Source organism: Gymnodraco acuticeps, unplaced genomic scaffold, assembly GCF_902827175.1.
Source record: "Gymnodraco acuticeps unplaced genomic scaffold, fGymAcu1.1, whole genome shotgun sequence".
NCBI lineage: Eukaryota > Metazoa > Chordata > Actinopteri > Perciformes > Bathydraconidae > Gymnodraco > Gymnodraco acuticeps.
In genome coordinates, this window is record NW_022992001.1 from 598,872 (window position 1) to 618,221 (window position 19,350).

Consider the following 19,350-nt stretch of genomic DNA (forward strand, 5'->3'; position numbering starts at 1 on the left):
GGTGGTCAACCATGCAGTTAATGGGTTCTGGAACTTGCAGCATGCGTGATATAATAGTCTATTGACTTGAAAAACATGTATGCTGTATATCTTGGTATATGTGTGCTACTGTTGGTGTTTTCAGCTAGCTGCCGACATAATGTAACTAAGCTAGGCTACCTTTCTTATGCTATTGCAGCACACGTTTTCTCCGTCACTTGGCATCAAAGCGCAGTTTCCACAACGGCACCTAAATAACAACAGTTGTAGGTACATCTGATGACATCTGAAATGTAAGACATATACTAGATAAAAACGTACCACAATGACACTGTTTGGTCTGCTCTAGTGAACGGCGAGGCAAGACTCGCGATTTGGTCTATTCTAGGATCGAACGGAGGTTCGAAATTGTATGCTCCATACGCCATTGTATGCTATATGTAAGCTATCTATCTATCTATCGATTCTCAAATCTAGTATTGCTATGTTGCTAAGTACCCGCTAAACCACTTTACGGCAGATGTCAACAGGGGCAGAGCCTCTCTGGTGGTTGACTAATCAGAACAGAGTGGCAGAGCTGACCAATCGGAGCACACTGGACGCACAGGAGGGTGGGGGCAGGAACTCCATCGAGCCGTTTAGCACAGGGAGTGAAAACTCATACTATACAGAGATAATGTATGAGAAACCAATCTGAGTTTGGAAAATTGCACAGTATTTTTCTATTGTAATATCCCTCAACAATGGTATTATGATCAGTAGAAAGGACCATGCAATGGGACCTTTCTACAACCATCTTCAACCATCTTCAACCATCTCAAAAGACACAAAACCATCTGTTTTGTGTTTGAAACTTGTTCCTTTTCAACAAATATTTACGGAACATATCAATCACACAAGAACAGAAAGCACAATACACATACACTGAACAATTTCAAAGCTGGAATTGTGGAAAATGGAAGGGCAGATTCATTGAGTTGTACATTGGGAGATACATGCTTGACAGAGAGTGATGAGATACTTCACGATGATGAACTTGAGGTTGGTGCATTGGTCCAAACGTCAGAGAACTTGCATAAAGTTATAGAACAGAAACTGGCATTTATTTTATTAAAACTTGAAAACTGTTTCCATGTACCAGGCTCTGCCATTGATGAGCTGCTAAACGAGTTGCACTATTTGATTAGTTCTTCTCTGGTGCCAGTATCCAACAACATTCTAGCTGATTTCTTCAGTAACCATAACTTGCAAGTTGACCAATTGCTCATTAATGAGTTAGGCTGTACACGTTGTACGTCCAACCCTCTGTCAAAAGCTTTACAAAAGGAAGGACCTTTAGCCACTGCTTTTAAGAGAAAGCAATACTACAAGGATCATTTCAATATTGTTGATCCAGTTCAGTACATACTTGATGCAAAGACTAAAAGAAGTTTTCAGTATGTCCCTTTGCTAAAGATTTTATATCAGCTACTTAATCAAAATGATGTGCTTAGCAAGGTTGTTGAAAAGAGAAGAGAGCAACAGGTAGTGAGTGACCACCTTCACTATAAATCTTTTGAAGATGGCCAGTACTTCAAGAACAATGATTTTCTGTCAGGGGGGGAACTGAGAATCTCCATCTGTCTATACGTAGATGACTTTGAAGTCTGCAACCCACTCGGTACTTCACGTAAAACATACAAACTCTGTGCTGTCTATTGGATTTTGGGAAATTTGCCTCCTGGCAGCCATTCCTCTTTGACCTCAATATACCTGGCTCTTTTATGTAGAAGTGATGACGTGAAGACCTTTGGCTATTGCAAAGTATTTGAACCATTACTCCAAGACTTTGTTACATTGGAGCGGCAGGGTGTTTTTGTCTCACAACTGGGTACATTTGTGAAAGGGACACTTCAGTGTGTAGTGTCAGACAACCTTGCAGCACATGGAATAGCTGGATTTGTGGAAAGTTTCTCGGGCCCATATGCCTGTAGGTTTTGTACAGCTCAGCGAGCTGAAACTCAGGTTAAAGAAGTGAAATCGCGTGCATTTACCCCAAGAAACAAGGAGCTTCATCAAGTCCATATTAATACTGCACAGGCAAAAGGAGGTAGCTTTTTTGGTGTAAAAAAAGCGTGTATTTTCACAGAAAGACTTGCCCATTTCAGTGTCACATCAGGGTATCCTCCTGATGTTGTCCATGATCTTTTTGAGGGCATAGTCCCAGTAGAGCTTGCACTGTGCCTTGGTGTGCTTATTTCCAAAAAGTTTTTTCCGCTTGAAAACCTCAACAAGAGCATCACAAACTTTCCATACAAGTGGGGGGACAAAAAAAACCGACCTCATTTGGTCCCAGTTAATTTTGTCCGAAACAAAATAATTGGTGGTAACGCGCACGGAAATTGGTGTTTATTGAGGTTATTGCCGTTTATGATTGGGCAGTTGATCCCTGAAGACGAACCAGCTTGGAAAGTGATTCTAGATTTGAAACATATTGTAGAGCTTGTTGTTGCACCTATCCACTGTGAGGAGTCTGTGGCATGTTTAGAGTTTAAAATCTCAGAGCACAGACAGAGATACCAAGAAGTATTTCCAGATCAGCGACTCTTGCCAAAACATCACTTTTTGGAGCATTACCCAGAAATGATTAAGCTGTTCGGCCCCATTGTGATGTTTTGGACTATGCGTTTTGAGGCCAAGCACAGTTATTTCAAACAGGTTGTAAGACACACAAAGTGTTTCAAGAACATTACACTGTCTCTGGCAAATAAGCACCAGCTGATGATTGGCTATCACATGCACACAAGGAGTAATGAGAGGTCAGCCTTTGACGTGTCAAACGTCTCAAGAATTCCATTAGATATCATGAAAGAAGACATAGCACTTCAACTAAGTCAGAAATACACTAACCTCACAACAGTCACGCTAGGACACATTGTCTCTAGCAATGGCATTGAATATAGAATTGGAATGCTTCTTGTGCATGGATCAGTAGGTGGACTGCCTGAATTTGCAGAAATACTTCAAATGTGTATATTGAAAAACACATTGATCTTTATATGCAGAAAATTGTCTTCATGGTACAGGGAGCACTACGGAGCATTTGAGCTCCAGTCATCTTCAGCCAGAGAGATTGTGTTGGCAGAGTTAAGTGAACTGACTGACAACTATCCCCTGAGTGACTACAAGTGTGGAACCCTCCGAATGGTCACCCTTAAAAGATACATACACATGTCAGGTAATTATCCTTTAATTTTTATTTGACTTTGACTGAATGTCTTCATGGGAATGTGGGTAAAATAAGACACAGAATATCAATTAAAAACATCTGGGGTTTGGAGTCAGAAACAAGTGAGGTTAGGTTTACAGAAATAATAAAACACAACTACACGGATGCTGGTGTTCCCTAACTAAATCTATGCATGCTAGTTAATCAAGTCAAGTTGCATTTTGTAACATTTGCAATATAAATTTGAAACTGCCGACAATTCAAATCAGTCTGCAGTTTAATTGAACTACCAAAAATGATAATGCTGCCTTAATGTTTACTTTGGCTTTATTACTACACACGTGCAAGAGTCATTAAAATATAAATATTTACACAACACATCATTAAATATGTTACTAAAGTTTAAAGAATACTTCCATCACACTAACCCAGTGCTTTCAATGCCTATGATACCTCTACTGATGATGACTGGATCTGCCTCGAATTGTATTACCTGCTGTTTAAAAAATATATATCTTCTTCTGTCTTTTCTTTAGAGTAACCTGTTGACAAGTATGGCCACTTCTGCAGTGCTTTGCATCATCCTAGGAGAAAATGACTGCAAAAGTAACCCTGCCTTTGGGAATACCAAGCTCTGTTGAGGAACTTCAAAGTGAGATTAAGAGACAATGTGAGGTGTTTGGAGACTTTAGACTGCAATACAAGGACCTTGATTTTGATGAGTTTATAAACCTTACCTCCACCTCAGACATTCAAAACAAGGGGAAAATCAAAGTAATTTACCCCCCAAGTGCCTTATCTACAAGCAGTCCTGGCTTCTCTGCACGGACATCCAGCCAGGATGAGATCAATTCAATCTCATCTGTGGACACTGATCTTCCCTCATCTTCTGATTCTTCGTCAACATCATCCCTCAGAAGTGCGCCATGGCCAAACGCCTTTCCTGTGCCGGAGTTTGTCTATGATGTTGAGATCCAACTCCAGCGTGCCAATAGTGACTTTCAAAGTAATGGTACCCTCTTCAGTCCTAATCTAAGAATGAAGTCAGATATTCTTGAAACTTTGGCATCACAGATTGTGAAATATAAAGCATATCCCTCAAGTGCTGAATTTGATTCGGTAGCTGAAGCACTTGTGAAAAAGCACCCATGTTTAAGGGAGCAAGGCTCTGTTACTGGCTTTTATGGTTGGAAGATCCATCCATCCATCCATCTTCTCCCGCTTATCCATGGTCGGGTCGTGGGGGTAGTAGTTCCAGCAGAGAGCCCCAAACTTTCTTTTCCCTGGCGACATCAACCAGCTCTGACTGGGGGATCCCAAGGCGCTCCCAGGCCAGCGAAGAGATATAATCCCTCCACCTGGTCCTAGGTCTACCCCTTGGTCTCTTCCCAGCTGGACGTGCTTGGAACACCTCCCTAGGGAGGCGCCCAGGTGGCATCCTAACTAGGTGCCCGAACCACCTCAACTGGCTCCTTACGACGCGAAGGAGGAGCGGCTCAACTCCGAGTCCCTCCCTGATGACCGAACTTCTCACCTTATCCCTAAGGGAGACACCAGCCACCCTGCGGAGAAAACCCATCTCGGCCGCTTGTATCCGCGATCTCGTTCTTTCGGTCATGACCCATCCTTCATGACCATAGATGATGAAATAGACGAAAATGGCCCGGTAGACAGAGAGCTTTGCCTTCTGGCTCAGCTCCCTTTTCGTCACAACGGTGCGGTAAAGCGACTGCAGTACCGCTCCCGCTGCTCTGATTCTCCGGCCCATCTCACGCTCCATTGTTCCCTCACTCGAGAACAAGACCCCGAGATACTTGAACTCCTTCACTTGGAGTAAGGACTCATTCCCTACTTGGAGTGGACAGTCCATCGGTTTCCTGCTGAGAACCATGGCCTCAGATTTGGAGGTGCTGATCCTCATCCCAGCCGCTTCACACTCGGTTGCGAACCGATCCAGTGAGTGCTGAAGGTCGCAGACCGATGAAGCCATTAGAACCACATCATCTGCAAAAAGCAGTGGTGCAATCCTTAGTCCACCGAACTGCAGACCCCCTCCCCCATGACTACGCCTCGAAATCCAATCCATGTATATTACAAACAGGATTGGTGACAAAGCGCAGCCCTGGCGGAGGCCAACCCTCACTGGAAATGGGTCCGACTTACTGCCGAGGACCCGGACACAGCTCTCGCTTTGGGAGTACAGAGATTGGATGGCCCTGAGTAGAGACCCCCTCACCCCATACTCCTGCAGCACCTCCCACAGTAACTCCCTGGGAACTCGGTCATACGCCTTCTCCAAGTCTACAAAACACATGTAGACCGGATAAGCGTACTCCCAGGCCCCCTCCAGGATCCTTGCGAGAGTAAAAAGCTGATCCGTCGTTCCACGACCAGGACGGAATCCGCATTGTTCCTCCTCAATCTGAGGTTCGACAATCGGCCTGGCCCTCCTTTCGAGTACCTTAGAGTAAACTTTCCCGGGGAGGCTGAGTAGTGTGATGCCTCTGTAATTGGCACACACCCTCTGATCCCCCTTTTTAAAAAGGGGAACCACCACCCCGGTCTGCCACTCATTTGGTACTGTTTCCGACTTCCACGCAACGTTGATGAGACGTGTCAACCATGAGAGTCCCTCAACACCCAGAGCCTTCAGCATTTCCGGGCGGATCTCATCCACCCCCGGGGCTTTGCCACTGTGGAGTTGTTTGACGACCTCAGTGACCTCCCCCCGGGAGATTGGTGTTGATCCCCCGTCATACTCCAGCTCTGCCTCTAACATAGAGGGCGGAGTTGTCGGGTTCAGGAGTTCCTCAAAGTGTTCCTTCCAACGCCCTAACACTCCATCAGTTGAGGTCAACAACGTCCCATCCTTACTGTACACAGCTTGGATGGTTCCCTGCTTCCCCCTCCTGAGGTGTCGGACAGCTTTCCAGAACAACTTTGGTGCCGCCCGAAAGTCCTTCTCCATGTCTTCTCCGAACTTCTCCTACACCCGCTGCTTTGCCTCGGCCACGGATGAGGCTGCTGCCCTTCGGGCCTGTCGGTACCTTGCAACTGCCTCGGGAGTCCCCCGGGATAACAAATCCCTGAAGGCCTCCTTCTTCAGTCGGACGGCTTCCCTGACCACCGGTGTCCACCAGGAGGTTCGAGGGTTACCGCCCCTTGAGGCACCTAGGACCTTGAGACCACAGCTCCCCGCCGCGGCTTCGGCAATAGAGGCTTTGAACACCGACCACTCTGGTTCAATGTCCCCAACCTCCACAGGAATGCCCGAAAAGCTCCGCCGGAGGTGTGAGTTGAAGGCCTCCTGAACTTGGGCCTCCTCCAGACGTTCCCAGTTCACCCGAACTACACGTTTGGGCTTACCAGGTCTATCCAGAGGCTTCCCCCGCCACTCGACCCAACTCACCACCAGATGGTGATCAGTTGACAACTCCGCCCCTCTCTTTACCCGAATGTCCAAAACTTACGGCCTCAGGTCCGATGATACGATAACGAAATCGATCATGGACCTTCTGCCTAGGGTGCTCTGGTACCACGTACACTTATGAGCATCCTTATGTTCGAACATGGTGTTTGTTATGGCCAATCCATGACTAGTTCAGAAGTCCATTAACAAACCACCACTCCGGTTCAGATCAGGGGGGCCGTTCCTCCCAATCACGCCCCTCCAAGTGTCTCCATCATTGCCCACATGTGCGTTGAAGTCTCCCAGCAAGATTAAAGAGTCCCCTTCAGGAGCCCCATACAGGACTCTTTCCAGGGTCTCCAAGAAGGCTGTATACTCTGAACTGCTGTTGGGTGCATAAGCACACACAACAGTCAGAGTTTGCCCCCCCATAACCCGCAGGCGTAGGGAGGCGACCCTCTCGTCCACTGGGGTAAACTCCAACAACGAAGCACCTAACCGGGGACTTGTGAGTATCCCCACACCCGCCCGGCGCCTCACACCTTGAGCAACTCCGGAGAAGAATAGAGTCCAACCCCTATCCAGAAGTAAGGTTCCAGAGCCGACGCTGTGCGTAGAGGTGAGCCCAACCAGATCCAACTGGTAACGCTCCACCTCCCGCACAAGCTCCGGCTCCTTCCCCCCCAGAGAGGTGACATTCCACGTCCCCAAAGCCAGCTTCTGTCGCCCGGGTCTGGTCCGTCGAGACCCTCCGCTTTCACTGCCACCCTTCTGGCAGCGCACCCGACCCCATTGCTGTTTTCCGTAGGTGGTGGGCCCGCGGGACGGAGAAGCGGAGGTGTTGCCCACGTTGCCTTTTCGGGCTGGGCCCGGGCCGGGCTCCGTGGCAGGCCCGGCCACCAGACGCTCGCCGACGAGTCCTCCTTCTGGGCCTGGCTCCAGAAGGGGACCCCGGGCTTCCTCCGGGCCGGGTATCCTCACTTCTTGTATCGTCTTTCATGAGGTCTTTTGAACCAATCTTAGTCTGGCCCCTTGCCTGAGACCAATTTGCCATGGGAGACCCTACCAGGAACACAAGGTTCCAGACAACACAGCCCCCAGGTTCATCAGGGCACACAAACATCTCTACCACGGTAAGGTGCTGGTTCTTCAGAGAGGGGGTTGGAAGATCAGTTTGAAATTCAAGATGGGAAACTACCGCACTAAGCTGCGCAACATTGGATGTTCAGAGCTGACTGTCAATTCTTTAAAGCGTCAACAGGATGATCAACGCACATCTCGCAATCAAGTGAAGAAACCTAAAAGAGCGGAGGTAAACTACTATCCAGACTATCCAACAGGACAAACCAAACAGAGCCAAGAGGAAGAGAGGCTGGCACTACTGTCCGAGGCACATAAGAACAATAACCAACAGGTGGTGAAGGATAAAATGGAGAGGACACTTGCCTATAGGCGTCATGAGGTGATTGAAGACAAGCCATTCATTGCCGAATTCAAAAGAAGGTGGCCGGCTCTCTTTTCTGAGCGTGAGGTCAGTCATATATTTTGTTAATAACTTAATTATTATATTTGACAAGGGGGTTCAATTTAAAAAAACATTTGACCAATAGTGAATATTGTTTATTATAAATCAATTTGAACGTTCCTTGTACATGTGATGCAGTTTGCCAGAAAACATTAGGGCAAATGCGTCCAAAGTCTGGCCACATACACTTATTATGTTTGTCATTGGAACCTGACTACAGAATCATACTAAGAAATTAACCTAACTTTCATGTTAAATGATAGCTTTGAGAAGAATAATTATTCTATATTTTCATTATTTTATCATTCTTACAATGCTTTGACAAAAAATCATCAGGAAGTAAAAAAAAAATGTCATGGCTGAATTATTCCATTAACTTTTACTGTGGTGCTGCAGCCAACGAGAAAATGTGTTGATTTTATGATTTGATCTATGTGTTTGTCTTTATTAAATGTTTGTAGGTGGAAGCCGAGTTTGCTCGCATCACCACTGTCCCACTGAGATCTAAGTTCATGCAGCAGCTAGATCACCACTCCTCCAAGCTGTTAAGGATTTTCCAGAAAAAAGGGGGTGCCGCTGGGCAGAAAATAAGGAATATCATGGCAGAATACGACAAGGTGTGTTATCTCACAAATGCCTGGTTATTAGAATATTTGTTTTGTTTAAATTCATTTTATTGTATTTATTGTGCAGTTGTATTACTTAAGCATGCAGTAAAATATTGGAGACATGTGGCTGATGGAAGACATTTTAAGTCATGTTCACACAAAGTTTAAAATGTACTTGATCAAGTCATTTTCAAAATGAAAATGAATAAATTAATTGTATTTTCATCTAAATAGATTTGCATATTTGTGTACCTTTTCTGTGGAATGTAGTAATACATAGTGTTTCATGAATGTAAATTCACATCAGTTAGTCTTTAAAGCAGAAGTTTGGCTTTTTTGAATTGCAATAATTTGATTTACTGTGCTGTCGATGGTAGTGAAAACATGATTATACTGAAACATATTTCTAAGATTATCATAATGCTTAGTTCCCAGTTAAATAAATACAGTGTCTTGGATTATAACATAAATACTTTTAAAGTACAACTCACTACCTAGTAATAACCAAACACTTGCATTACAGGTGCTTCTTGTAGTATTAGAACTTGTACTCCAGTTGAATGCACATTCAGCCCTTCATAATAAAATGCACTTAGACACTGCCTGTAAATGTAAAAAATGATATGAAGTTGCATGTAAAAAAAATAGTTAGCTTGTGCATTAATGCATCTAGTGTTAAATGCTGCACAATGTAAAAATACTATTCCTCCACTTACGGAATTTCCCTTGTCCTTTGTTACAGAATGACGCCATCGAAACAAGGAGAACCTGCGTTATAAAAGCACTAATTGTGCTAACCCCGAAAGCCTGATTAGAGAGTACCTCGTAAGTATTTGTGCCTCTGCTCTGGAAACAAAAAAAGTGATTTATTTCGTACTTTTTTGAGCTGGTTTTAAACAAACTAATGGCACCACAGGTTTGAAAGAGCAATCGGAAAATAACCCATATGCATGCATAGTAAAATTCCCTTTTCAAACAAACTATCAACAGCAGTTTGTTGACCGTTGCTTGAAACTGTTGAGTTTCTCAAATTTTGAAGTTTTGTAAAACCATTTTCATATCCATGGTTAATTAAATACCCACAAGCCCCTAGCACAGGGGTGGCCAACCAGTCAGAGGTTAAGAGCCACATTTTTTCTATGTTACTGCAAAGAGCCACATCAAACACACAGTCACTGATACCGCTTGTTTCAGTTTTTTGTTTTCTGGAGACAAGATTTCAACCACGTCACTGATGCATCTTTGTGGCATTGGGATATATTTTTTTTAAATCCTCTGGAGCAGAGAGAGGAGCTGTGGATTATTGTTATTGATTATTGCATCAGTGTTTCTTAGGGTCAAAAACACTAAACTCACAACTTAAAATGAAAGCGTTTAGTTTATTTAATAAAAGAGCACATGTTCAATGTGAAAAGTGACAGTAGTTATAGATTATTTGCAATTTGGTGCTATATATATATTTAAAAAATATATATTGTATATATTTTTGAAACACCTTGAATTTCAGGGGGGGGCGCGGGGCTCCGTTGGCGGGGCGCAGCGCTCCTCCAACACAATGGTAGGGGAAACACTGGATAGTGTTTAATCAACGATAGGTTTTCCCCCCCTCAAAGGTGATTGGTTCACTGCATCGCAGGTATTATTGTGATTGGCTCTTGGGTCACATCAAAATTAGACGCGCTGTCATCCTCTCATACTGACACCTGACACCACACATACACACGTAGGGAGAGCCGGGACGAAAGTAACACGGGACGAAAGTAACGGAGCGATTTTATCCGAGCCCAAACAACTTTGACCGGCCAAATTACGTCAGAATTATCAGCATTCAATACTTAACAGACCTACTAAATATCATGTTTAACTGTCAGGAGTAGCTAGTGTTGTCACGGTACCAACATTTTGGTTTCGATACCAAGTCAAGAATTGCGATTCCGATTCTTTTTTGATACTTTTCTTAAAAAAAGGGAAACAGTCTTAAATGTAATTATTGTGCTTTATTTCACACCAGAACCATAACCATAACACACACTTTGAAACAATGAGAACAATAAATAAAATAAATGACAAGAATTCGTATTAAATAAAATTAATACATGTCTCACAGACAGGCCTCGTGGTGTCCGTAGGCTTGCCCTCACTGTCAGAGATATAGCTCAAATACTTCAAAATTTCGCTTCTGGCGTCTTTTTTGTCAACAAGCCGAGGCGCAGCTGCAGCTGCACTCCCACTTGCAGCCATGCTTCTCGTTTTCTCACATGCTCTGGCAGCTAGCGCGTGCACGAGAGAGGGGAGGCACTTAGAGCGTGCTTGAGAGGGGAGGGACTTAGAGCGTGCTTGAGAGGGGAGGGACTTAGAGCGTGCTTGAGAGGGAGGGACTGCAGGCAAGGCTGCAGTGCAGGGAGTGGAAGCAGAGCGCTGAACACACACGGCTCTTATTAAAACGGCGCTTTCTCACCGGAGTACTTTTCCCCGTCATTCTTAAAGTACCGATACTAATGAAACGGCGGAATCGTAACGTTTTTAAAGGCAGGGTATCGCGGTACCTTTCAAGTATCGGTACACCGTGCAACACTAGTCAGGAGTCAATGTCTCTCCCCCAAACTCACACATATACAATTCGATATGAACTGAAGAGCCGCATGAAACTAGGCAAAGAGCCGCATGCGGCTCGAGAGCCGTGGGTTGGCCACCCCTGCCCTAGCAGATACTGTCAACAACTAGAAAAGCTACACCCAATGTAGCCTGTAGGTATGCTTATCTGGGAGCTGTATATATGTTACTTAGCAAAAGTGTTGCTTCTTTCCCTTGTGTGTGTAAGTCTGGCTAATGGTCTATTTTTTCTGCCTTTTAGGATGTTGAGACTGTCCAGAGTGTAGATGAGATGGTCTTTGGAATCTTCGCCATAAAGAAGGAAGGTGCAGAGCCAACAGATTCCCTCGCAGATGTGGGGATTGTAATTGAAGGTGTGGAAGTGCTGAACGATCTTCAAAACATTGCGAACGCACTGGCAATTTTATTTGGACGCACATATGCATTGGACTTGAGCTATCCAAAAAAACTGAGATGCACGTTTGAGGTTCTTCAAAAAATCCTGATGGAAATGGATGTTCGCCACCTGTCAACAAAGGCTCAAGTGCTGAAAAACAAACTGTTTGAATGAACTATTTGAACACTACAAGTGGAACGCCTTGAAACGTCACGTTGGAAATCTTGGAGCAGGGGTTTTATCCAAATATTTCAGAGGGAATTGTATCTATGGAACTGAATGTTACTGAATAGGAATGTTACATGTCGGACAGTTTGTAAGTACAAGTTGCAGTTTGGGCTATGTGGTTAAAACATGGTGCTCTTTTGAAAATTGTTGTTGCTTGCTAAATGTTGTGCAACTTTTTCTATTAAGGTGATAGCAAACTAATTCTGTATATTTACCAAGTCAATAATATACCGTATCCAGCTAATAGTCAGGTTCACTATATACTTTCGTGGGATTTTTGTGGGGATTTGCAATACTATACATTTTTGGAAAGGATATTGTATAAGGATTCAGAAAATCCATGTTTCCATTTGCCCAGGTGTTTATATGGCGGCCATTTTGGAATTTCAAAAATGGCCGCGGTAAAATGTAGGTTTTGTAATATCTTGACTTCTAAATAAGCTAGAACATTGATTTTAACTGCTAAACCCACATTTTCAGGATCAAGGAATCCAATGGTGCCAACAATAATGAGGTAGAACTCACTAAATTGCATGTTAACATAACTTTTATTGAGGACTTAACAGATAATTGACAATAACTGATTAAACTGAGTTTAAAATTGTGAACTTCAGTATCATCATGACATGCACATTTTGTGACCACAGAAAATAAGCAACCTTCTTAATTAGACATCTAAATGTATACACATCTATGCATCATCATCACTATCATCATCAACACTTTCATCCATCACGGCATGGGAATCATCGTCGTTCTGGCACTGGCTACTGCAATGACACATATCAGTACAGGCTAAGTCATTAGCTCTGCACGAACATCTTCCAGAAGAACAATTAGATTTACATCTGCATTGGACCATCTCAATGATGGCCTTTGGGGCTGGGAGGACCTATGTGGTTGTTGGTTTCATGCCATCCGAGTCTCTGAAGTACCCATTGTGCAGGGGGTCCAGCTGCGGATCCTGAAGAGCAATGGCTGCCTGTGCCCATACCCTGGTTTGGACATGGACCCTCAAAATATGCTGCTTCAGCGCTCCAAGTGTTGGAGGGAGCTTGTCACTCTCTGCCCTGTGTTTGCAGAAGAGATGCCATCGTAGTTCAGGGATTGTCTTTATGTTGATACCCTTGGGTGAGTAGGCTGCACATACAAAGGAAGCCAGAGTGGACAGCATTCCTTCCGCCACTTCTGCTTCATCCAAAAGCATCTGCAGAGCATTGATAATATCTTCGTCTGCTTTTAAATAGATCTGTAGCCAGGTTGCCTTGCCTATGCGGGAGAATCTGCCTGTGTTGTCGGCCCCAGTGAATGCATGGAAAGCTGGCAATGCCTTTGCTCTTTATTTACCTAGAGCTCGCCACAGTGGTTCAATCTGCACAACACCAGAGGCCATCGAAATCGATGTGTTCTTCAGCAATAGATCATAGTTTGCTGTGACTAGCACTAGAATGTCTGTATCTGGTGAGAAGAACATCAACTGTGCATCAGCTGGGTTTCGGTGTGATGCCAGCACAGCCTGGTGGATCAGCAGCGTGTCTGCTTCTTCGTGGTTATTTTCTTCAAAGAGCAGGTCTTTGTTGCTCCTAGTGTTCCCAGAAGCTGACGTGATGATCAGCTTGGAGGATCCCCTGTTGTATTCTAGAATTTTGGCTGCAAGATAATCAGTCAGATCGGCCTTCGTCTGGTCATGAAAGAGGAACCTGCTCAGTGGGATGTGTTTGATGTTGGTGTCATCTCTGACTTGGTACTGGATAGCTTTTCCTTGTCTTCGTTTATCTCTGGTTGCACTCTTCAGAGAATCTGTCCTGTATGTGTCGAACACAAGGATGATTTCATCATAGTCTCTTGTTAGTGACATCAGTCTGTCATTGAAGCAGCCACTCAGATCCTTGACTGTCACTACAGTGGCTGGTTTTTTGCTCAGCCTCTGCACAAGCACCATGCCGTCCACCAGTGCTATCTTTCGACTTGGCTGATCAGTAGATGTGGTGTCTATGAATCCTGTATCCATTGCATCTTGGTGGGTAGTACTTCCAGTTTGAGGCAGCTGATGGTCTTCATGGGGCACATCTTCTCTTGTCAGCTTCTCAAGGAGACTGATTAACTTGGACTTGTCATGGCATGGCAGGATTGTTCCATTAGAAGCAAACAGTGCCCTTGGTGTTAGAGTAAATTCATAGTTTCCTATGGCCTCTTTCTGGTTTATGTCTCGGTTTGACCTGGCAAGTACCATCAGCCTTGCAAACAGGTCCTTGGTCTCCTTCAGATCCACAGTATTGTCTCTGAGTTTCACTGTAATCTTCTTGTTCCCAGACAGGAACATCTTATTGTTCACTTTCTTCACAGGGGCCCAGAGGCTGACATCTCCATTGATCCGATCTGACACGTAGTCTTCATACAACTTCTGGCCAGTAACATCAGCATTCAAGATCTGTGGTACATACTCATCTAGTATGTAGGCAAGTGTGATTACATTGTACAGCTTGTCACCTTCAGTGGTAAAGGGGTTTCCATGACTGAGTATGGCTGCCTTGATCTTGTCGATTGTACCATGTGCCCTCTTGACTGCACTTCGCCCAAGCTCATGGTGCTCTGTGCTTCTGTCAGCTTCCATGTCAAATTGACTCTTGAACTCTTTCGACAGACGTGAAAGTTCTGGTGTGACCATGAAAAATCTCTGTCTGGCATTGGCATTGTTAGAGATGCCAATAATCCCAGAGCGAATCTTCATCAGCTTGTTCAGATGTTCGCATGCGTGGTCTGCCCCAACAGACACAAAGGGAATGACACTCTTGGTGACGGATATATTACCTGCGTGTAGTTCCTCCCAGGTCTGAGGGTGATTGATCCTCAAGTCATGCATGTCTGCGATGTATCTTGGCCAGAGTCTTTTGTACTTGATGCGATCCATGGAAAAAAACAGCTTGCTCAGTGCTTCTCCAGCCTGCAGATGGAGTTCAAGGTCAGCATTCCGAGTTGCTGCTACGAAGAACAGGATTGTTTCCACCCGATGTAGGTAGCTCATCATGGCCTTGAACATTGCATGCTGGGATTTTTGTTCCTCCCATTCTTGGAATGCTGTGATGACTTCAGCAGTGGCTTCCAGGAGGGTCCTGTTGACTTGCTTCACAGATTCAGCCTTGATGTCTTTACCCTCCGAGCAGGCAGCTTCTACTCCCTCTGTTGCCTTCAGGCACACATATTTCAGTTGTGGGTTGTCCTTGAAGAACTCCTCCAGAGCCATTTCATAGAGTGCTACATACGAGTAGATGTGGGCATGGAGAGCTCGCTTGTAGTGTGTGCATTTCAGGATTTGCCTTGTTGTGGCAGGACCATACACATCTGCTTCCATCCAGGCATCATCTATACCCGAGTTCTCCATGGAGGCACCAAGAGCTCTGAGGGCAGCCATGACGACATGCAGCTCACCCAGTCTGGGAACAACCATCTGTTTCAGGTCAGGTCTGGCATCTAGGAGCTGCACCACCTTCTCATAGAGGGCCATGTCAAAGGTAATGACTGTGGGGTGATCTTCCCCAACTGCCAACTTCCTCAGCTGATTTGCTTGCATGATTATAGTCAACAGAGTTGACCACTCGTGTGCCACCTCTGGCAATAGTGGCAAGGCTCCAACCTGTGTCAAGGGAAGGCTTTCAGACAACAGTGAGTTGTATCCTGCCCAGCCTGGAATATTGCTGGAAGTTTCTCCTGCTTTCATTCTGGATAATGCAGATGCAACAACCCATCCTAGATGTGTCAGCTGATAGGATTCTGAGATCCCCCTGCTGATGGCAAACTGTTCTGACCTCTTGGCATGCTGCGGTGTTGGCTTGTCACAGTGAAGTATGTCTACATGGTAGGGAGTGACTGATAGACTCTGTGCATCACCTATGATGAGAGGCTCTGCAACAGGTTCTTTAGAAGGATCAATCTTCTGGTACACTGCAGTGATCGTCCCGTGGGTGGTTCCTTTCCCATCACGAGTGTCCTCGGCAAAGTCTGTGTTATTAGCTGCAAAAAATACAAAGGTCCCCTCCCTCAGGAATGGTGGTACATAGAGGCCTTGGTGCGCTCTGGTGTTTTCTACAACAGCATTGGCCAGAGCAGTTTCCATGAGAAGGGCACGACCATGTGAAACAGAGTAGCCATGAGCATTGAGCAGATTCATCAGCTTCTTGTTGCGTGTGTCATGGTGGATAGTCAGTGCCAGTCCCAAAACCTGTGGGTTCTCTCGTGCATGGGGTGACCTAAATGATGCTGATTCACTGATTGCCTTGTACTTTACCTGTGCACTGGATTTGAACCCATACATGATATTCTGGCTCACCGTCAGTATGACTCGGTCAACAACTCTGGTCCTCTTTTCACTTTTCAGCAGGCCCAACCATTATCCAATGGATCATGGTGTATAGTTCAGCTGGAACATCGGTAATGTCACTAGATACCTGTAAGACATTTCTCTCCTTGGTGAAGGTTGCAATGCTTTTCCTTATCACCTGTGCTGCTTTGTAGATTGTCTTCATGCTGTTCTCCTCCTTCTTCTTATCAGTTGTTGTCATAGTATTAACCATGTCCTCTTCACATGCATATGGGGAGTAGAGGATTGCTGGCTTCCTTCTGTCTTTTTGACGAACAGACTTCAGGTGTGGCAAAGCAGTGAGGATTCTTTCTTTCAGCCACTTTCTACTGAATGCAGGTAGATGAGTTTCCAATACTTCTGAACCAAGCATATTGATATATGTGGTTTCAATGTCATCCATGCTAAGGTATGCTTGGTTTTGTGTTTCTACATCAATAAGGTTAATCAGCTCAAGCAGACTTGACTTTTGTAGGAAAGGTTCTTTGGCAGTTTTGCTAGTGCTAGTGCTAGGTTCTCGAAGAGCATGGAACACATTTTTTCTCCAGCAAACGTTGTGGTATTGGACATCAATCGCATGTGCATCACCTGGTGAGATGCAGGTGTTCAGCCTGGTCTTCAGTGCAGTATTATGGGACATTTCCACAGCCTCTTTAAGATGTTTACCAGCATTCTCAGTCCTGACCTGGTACAGTTGTTGGCCATCGTCCTTTTGACAAAAGAAGCACTGTTCCTTATTCAGTGGACTTGTATAGGATCGTGTGAATGGCGATGAAAAACTAAATGTTGAGAGGTCTGGATCATCAATTTCTGTGCTTCCTCTTTTCTGTCCACGCTTTTTGGCAGTGTAGTGTCCTCTAGTTAGAGCGTGTGCATTGCGGTCTCTTGCACGTTGTATTTGGTCGTTGTTAGTTGCATTTGAGTGACAGGAGCGATGCCAGACTGCCTGCTCTGTGCACAATGTTTCTAGTGTGCAGTTTTGCAGTCGCCTTTGGACTTGGACGTAGTCCCCATCATTCAAACTGGCCCTCTCTTGAACTGCCTGCAGTACGAGTCCATAGGACTCTAATTTAGGATGTTGCACCAGGACTCCTTTCTTGTCATCATCAGACTGGCAGATAATGCACTGCTTCCAGCTAACGGACTCCTCGGCTTGACATGATGCTTCTCTACCTTGTGACTCTCCACTCATGCTTAGAAACTGCAAAGACAGAAAATATTGTCAAGCTAGTTGACAGGCTAAATTGATACATGATTAATACGCTACTCATTCAAACAATAGTCATGAATGACACACTATAATTCATGTTAGCTAGCTTAGTTACAGTAGCAATACTTACATGTGCAAGTATGTTGCTGAAATCTAGCCAATTACATATTTTCTGAGGTAAAAAATAAGATAATACTTACTGTACATGTATCAGAAGCTGTGTACAATAATCTTCTTGGGATGACACCTCTGATATTGTAGGGCCGATGTGGTCCACAACAAATATCAGGAGAACATCAGAAGTCTGAGGAACAATAACACATATTCATCACATGATACAACACACACACACACACACACACACACACATTATACTGTAGATACAGTAGTCCTAATGTTAGCTAGCTTAGTTAGTTAGCTAGCTAGCTAGTGTTAGCTAACTATAAAGTAGGCTAATTGGATGATAACACATCTCTCAACAACAGTCATGACACAAACTATACAGTATTGTTAGCTAGCATATTTAGTTAGCTAACTAGTATTAGCAAACTACTGTATTTTAATTCGATGATACAAGATGATAACATCATGACATCATGAATTACACAATAGTAATGTTAGCTAGCTTAAATGAAATTGGACATAAAACCTGTTGAACTTTTCTGAGGTAAAAATGAAGATAATACTTACTATACATGTATCAAATGATGTGTAAAATAACCTTGAAGGATGACACTTCTCATATAGTAGGCTATTTGTGGTCCACAACAAATATCAGAAGAATATCAGAAGTCTGAAGAACAGGGCCGTTGCCATAGGAGACGAAAAACTGTGGTCGCACAGGGCCTTGCATAAGATTATTAATTGTTTTGCCTGAATTGAATTTATAGATATTTTATATTTATCGATATAAGATAATGGTCTATTATAGAGTATTTTATGAAAAATAATCAATTCAATTTTTTTTGTATACTTAAAAAAACTTAGCACAGGTCATTTTCGACCGACTCATGCATCAAAGGGTTAATGTTGTAAAATGTGATACCTTTGTAACTACCACCATTGGGTTCCTTGACCCTGAAAATGTAGGTTTAGAAGTTAAAATCAATGTTCCAGATTATTTAGAAGCCGAGATATTACAAAACCTACATTTTACGGCGGCCATTTTGGAAATTCCAATATGGCCGCCATATAGACATCTGGGCAAATGGAAACATGGATTTTCTGAATCCTTATACAATACCCTTTCCAAAAATGTATAGTTTAGCAAATCCCCACAAAAATCCCACGAAAGTTAAAATCAAGTTATAATGAACCTGACTATAAGAGCAACATTAGCATGTCTGTTCTGACAAGTGTGTTTCCAATATTTACTCATCTTTTAGCTCTGTTTTGGTCTCAATACTGTTGAAGGTTAATCTCGCTCCTCGGCTGCTGGATGTTTAGTTTTCCTCTCCAGCTTGTTGCTAACGTTGGGGGCCAGGTGCTTCGTCGCCTGCTTAATGATAAACGTGGAGGGAATTGAGAGTCTATCAGAGCTGGCTTGCCGAATTTTTTTGGATTTAATGTGAAGAATTAGACAACACCAAACAGAAAATATGCTATAAAACCAAAGCAATAATCTAGAAAACTATGGTTTCCGGTTTTCATTATCTCCATAGCAACAGTTGATGACAAGAGACATTTATAAACATTTTACACATTTTGTAGTTTACTTTTCTATTTTTGTGACGATTTACATGCGATGTTTAGTTGCAGTTTGGGCTATGTGGTTAAAAGATGGTGCTCTTTTGAAAATTGTTGTTGCTAGCTAAATGTTGTGCAACTTCAACCTTTT

General features: G+C 43.9%; 1 protein-coding gene across 1 annotated transcript; it reads right to left on the reverse strand.

Moving 5' to 3' along the window:
* Positions 1–16,310: 16,310 nt before the first annotated feature.
* On the reverse strand, positions 16,311–17,803 carry LOC117536421. Its single transcript, XM_034201265.1, has 2 exons — positions 17,714–17,803; positions 16,311–17,504 (listed from the first exon to the last, which is right to left on the reverse strand). Exon 2 carries the CDS (start codon positions 17,493–17,495, stop codon positions 16,311–16,313), a length of 1,185 nt encoding a protein of 394 aa, XP_034057156.1. The 5' UTR covers positions 17,496–17,504; positions 17,714–17,803.
* Positions 17,804–19,350: the final 1,547 nt, after the last annotated feature.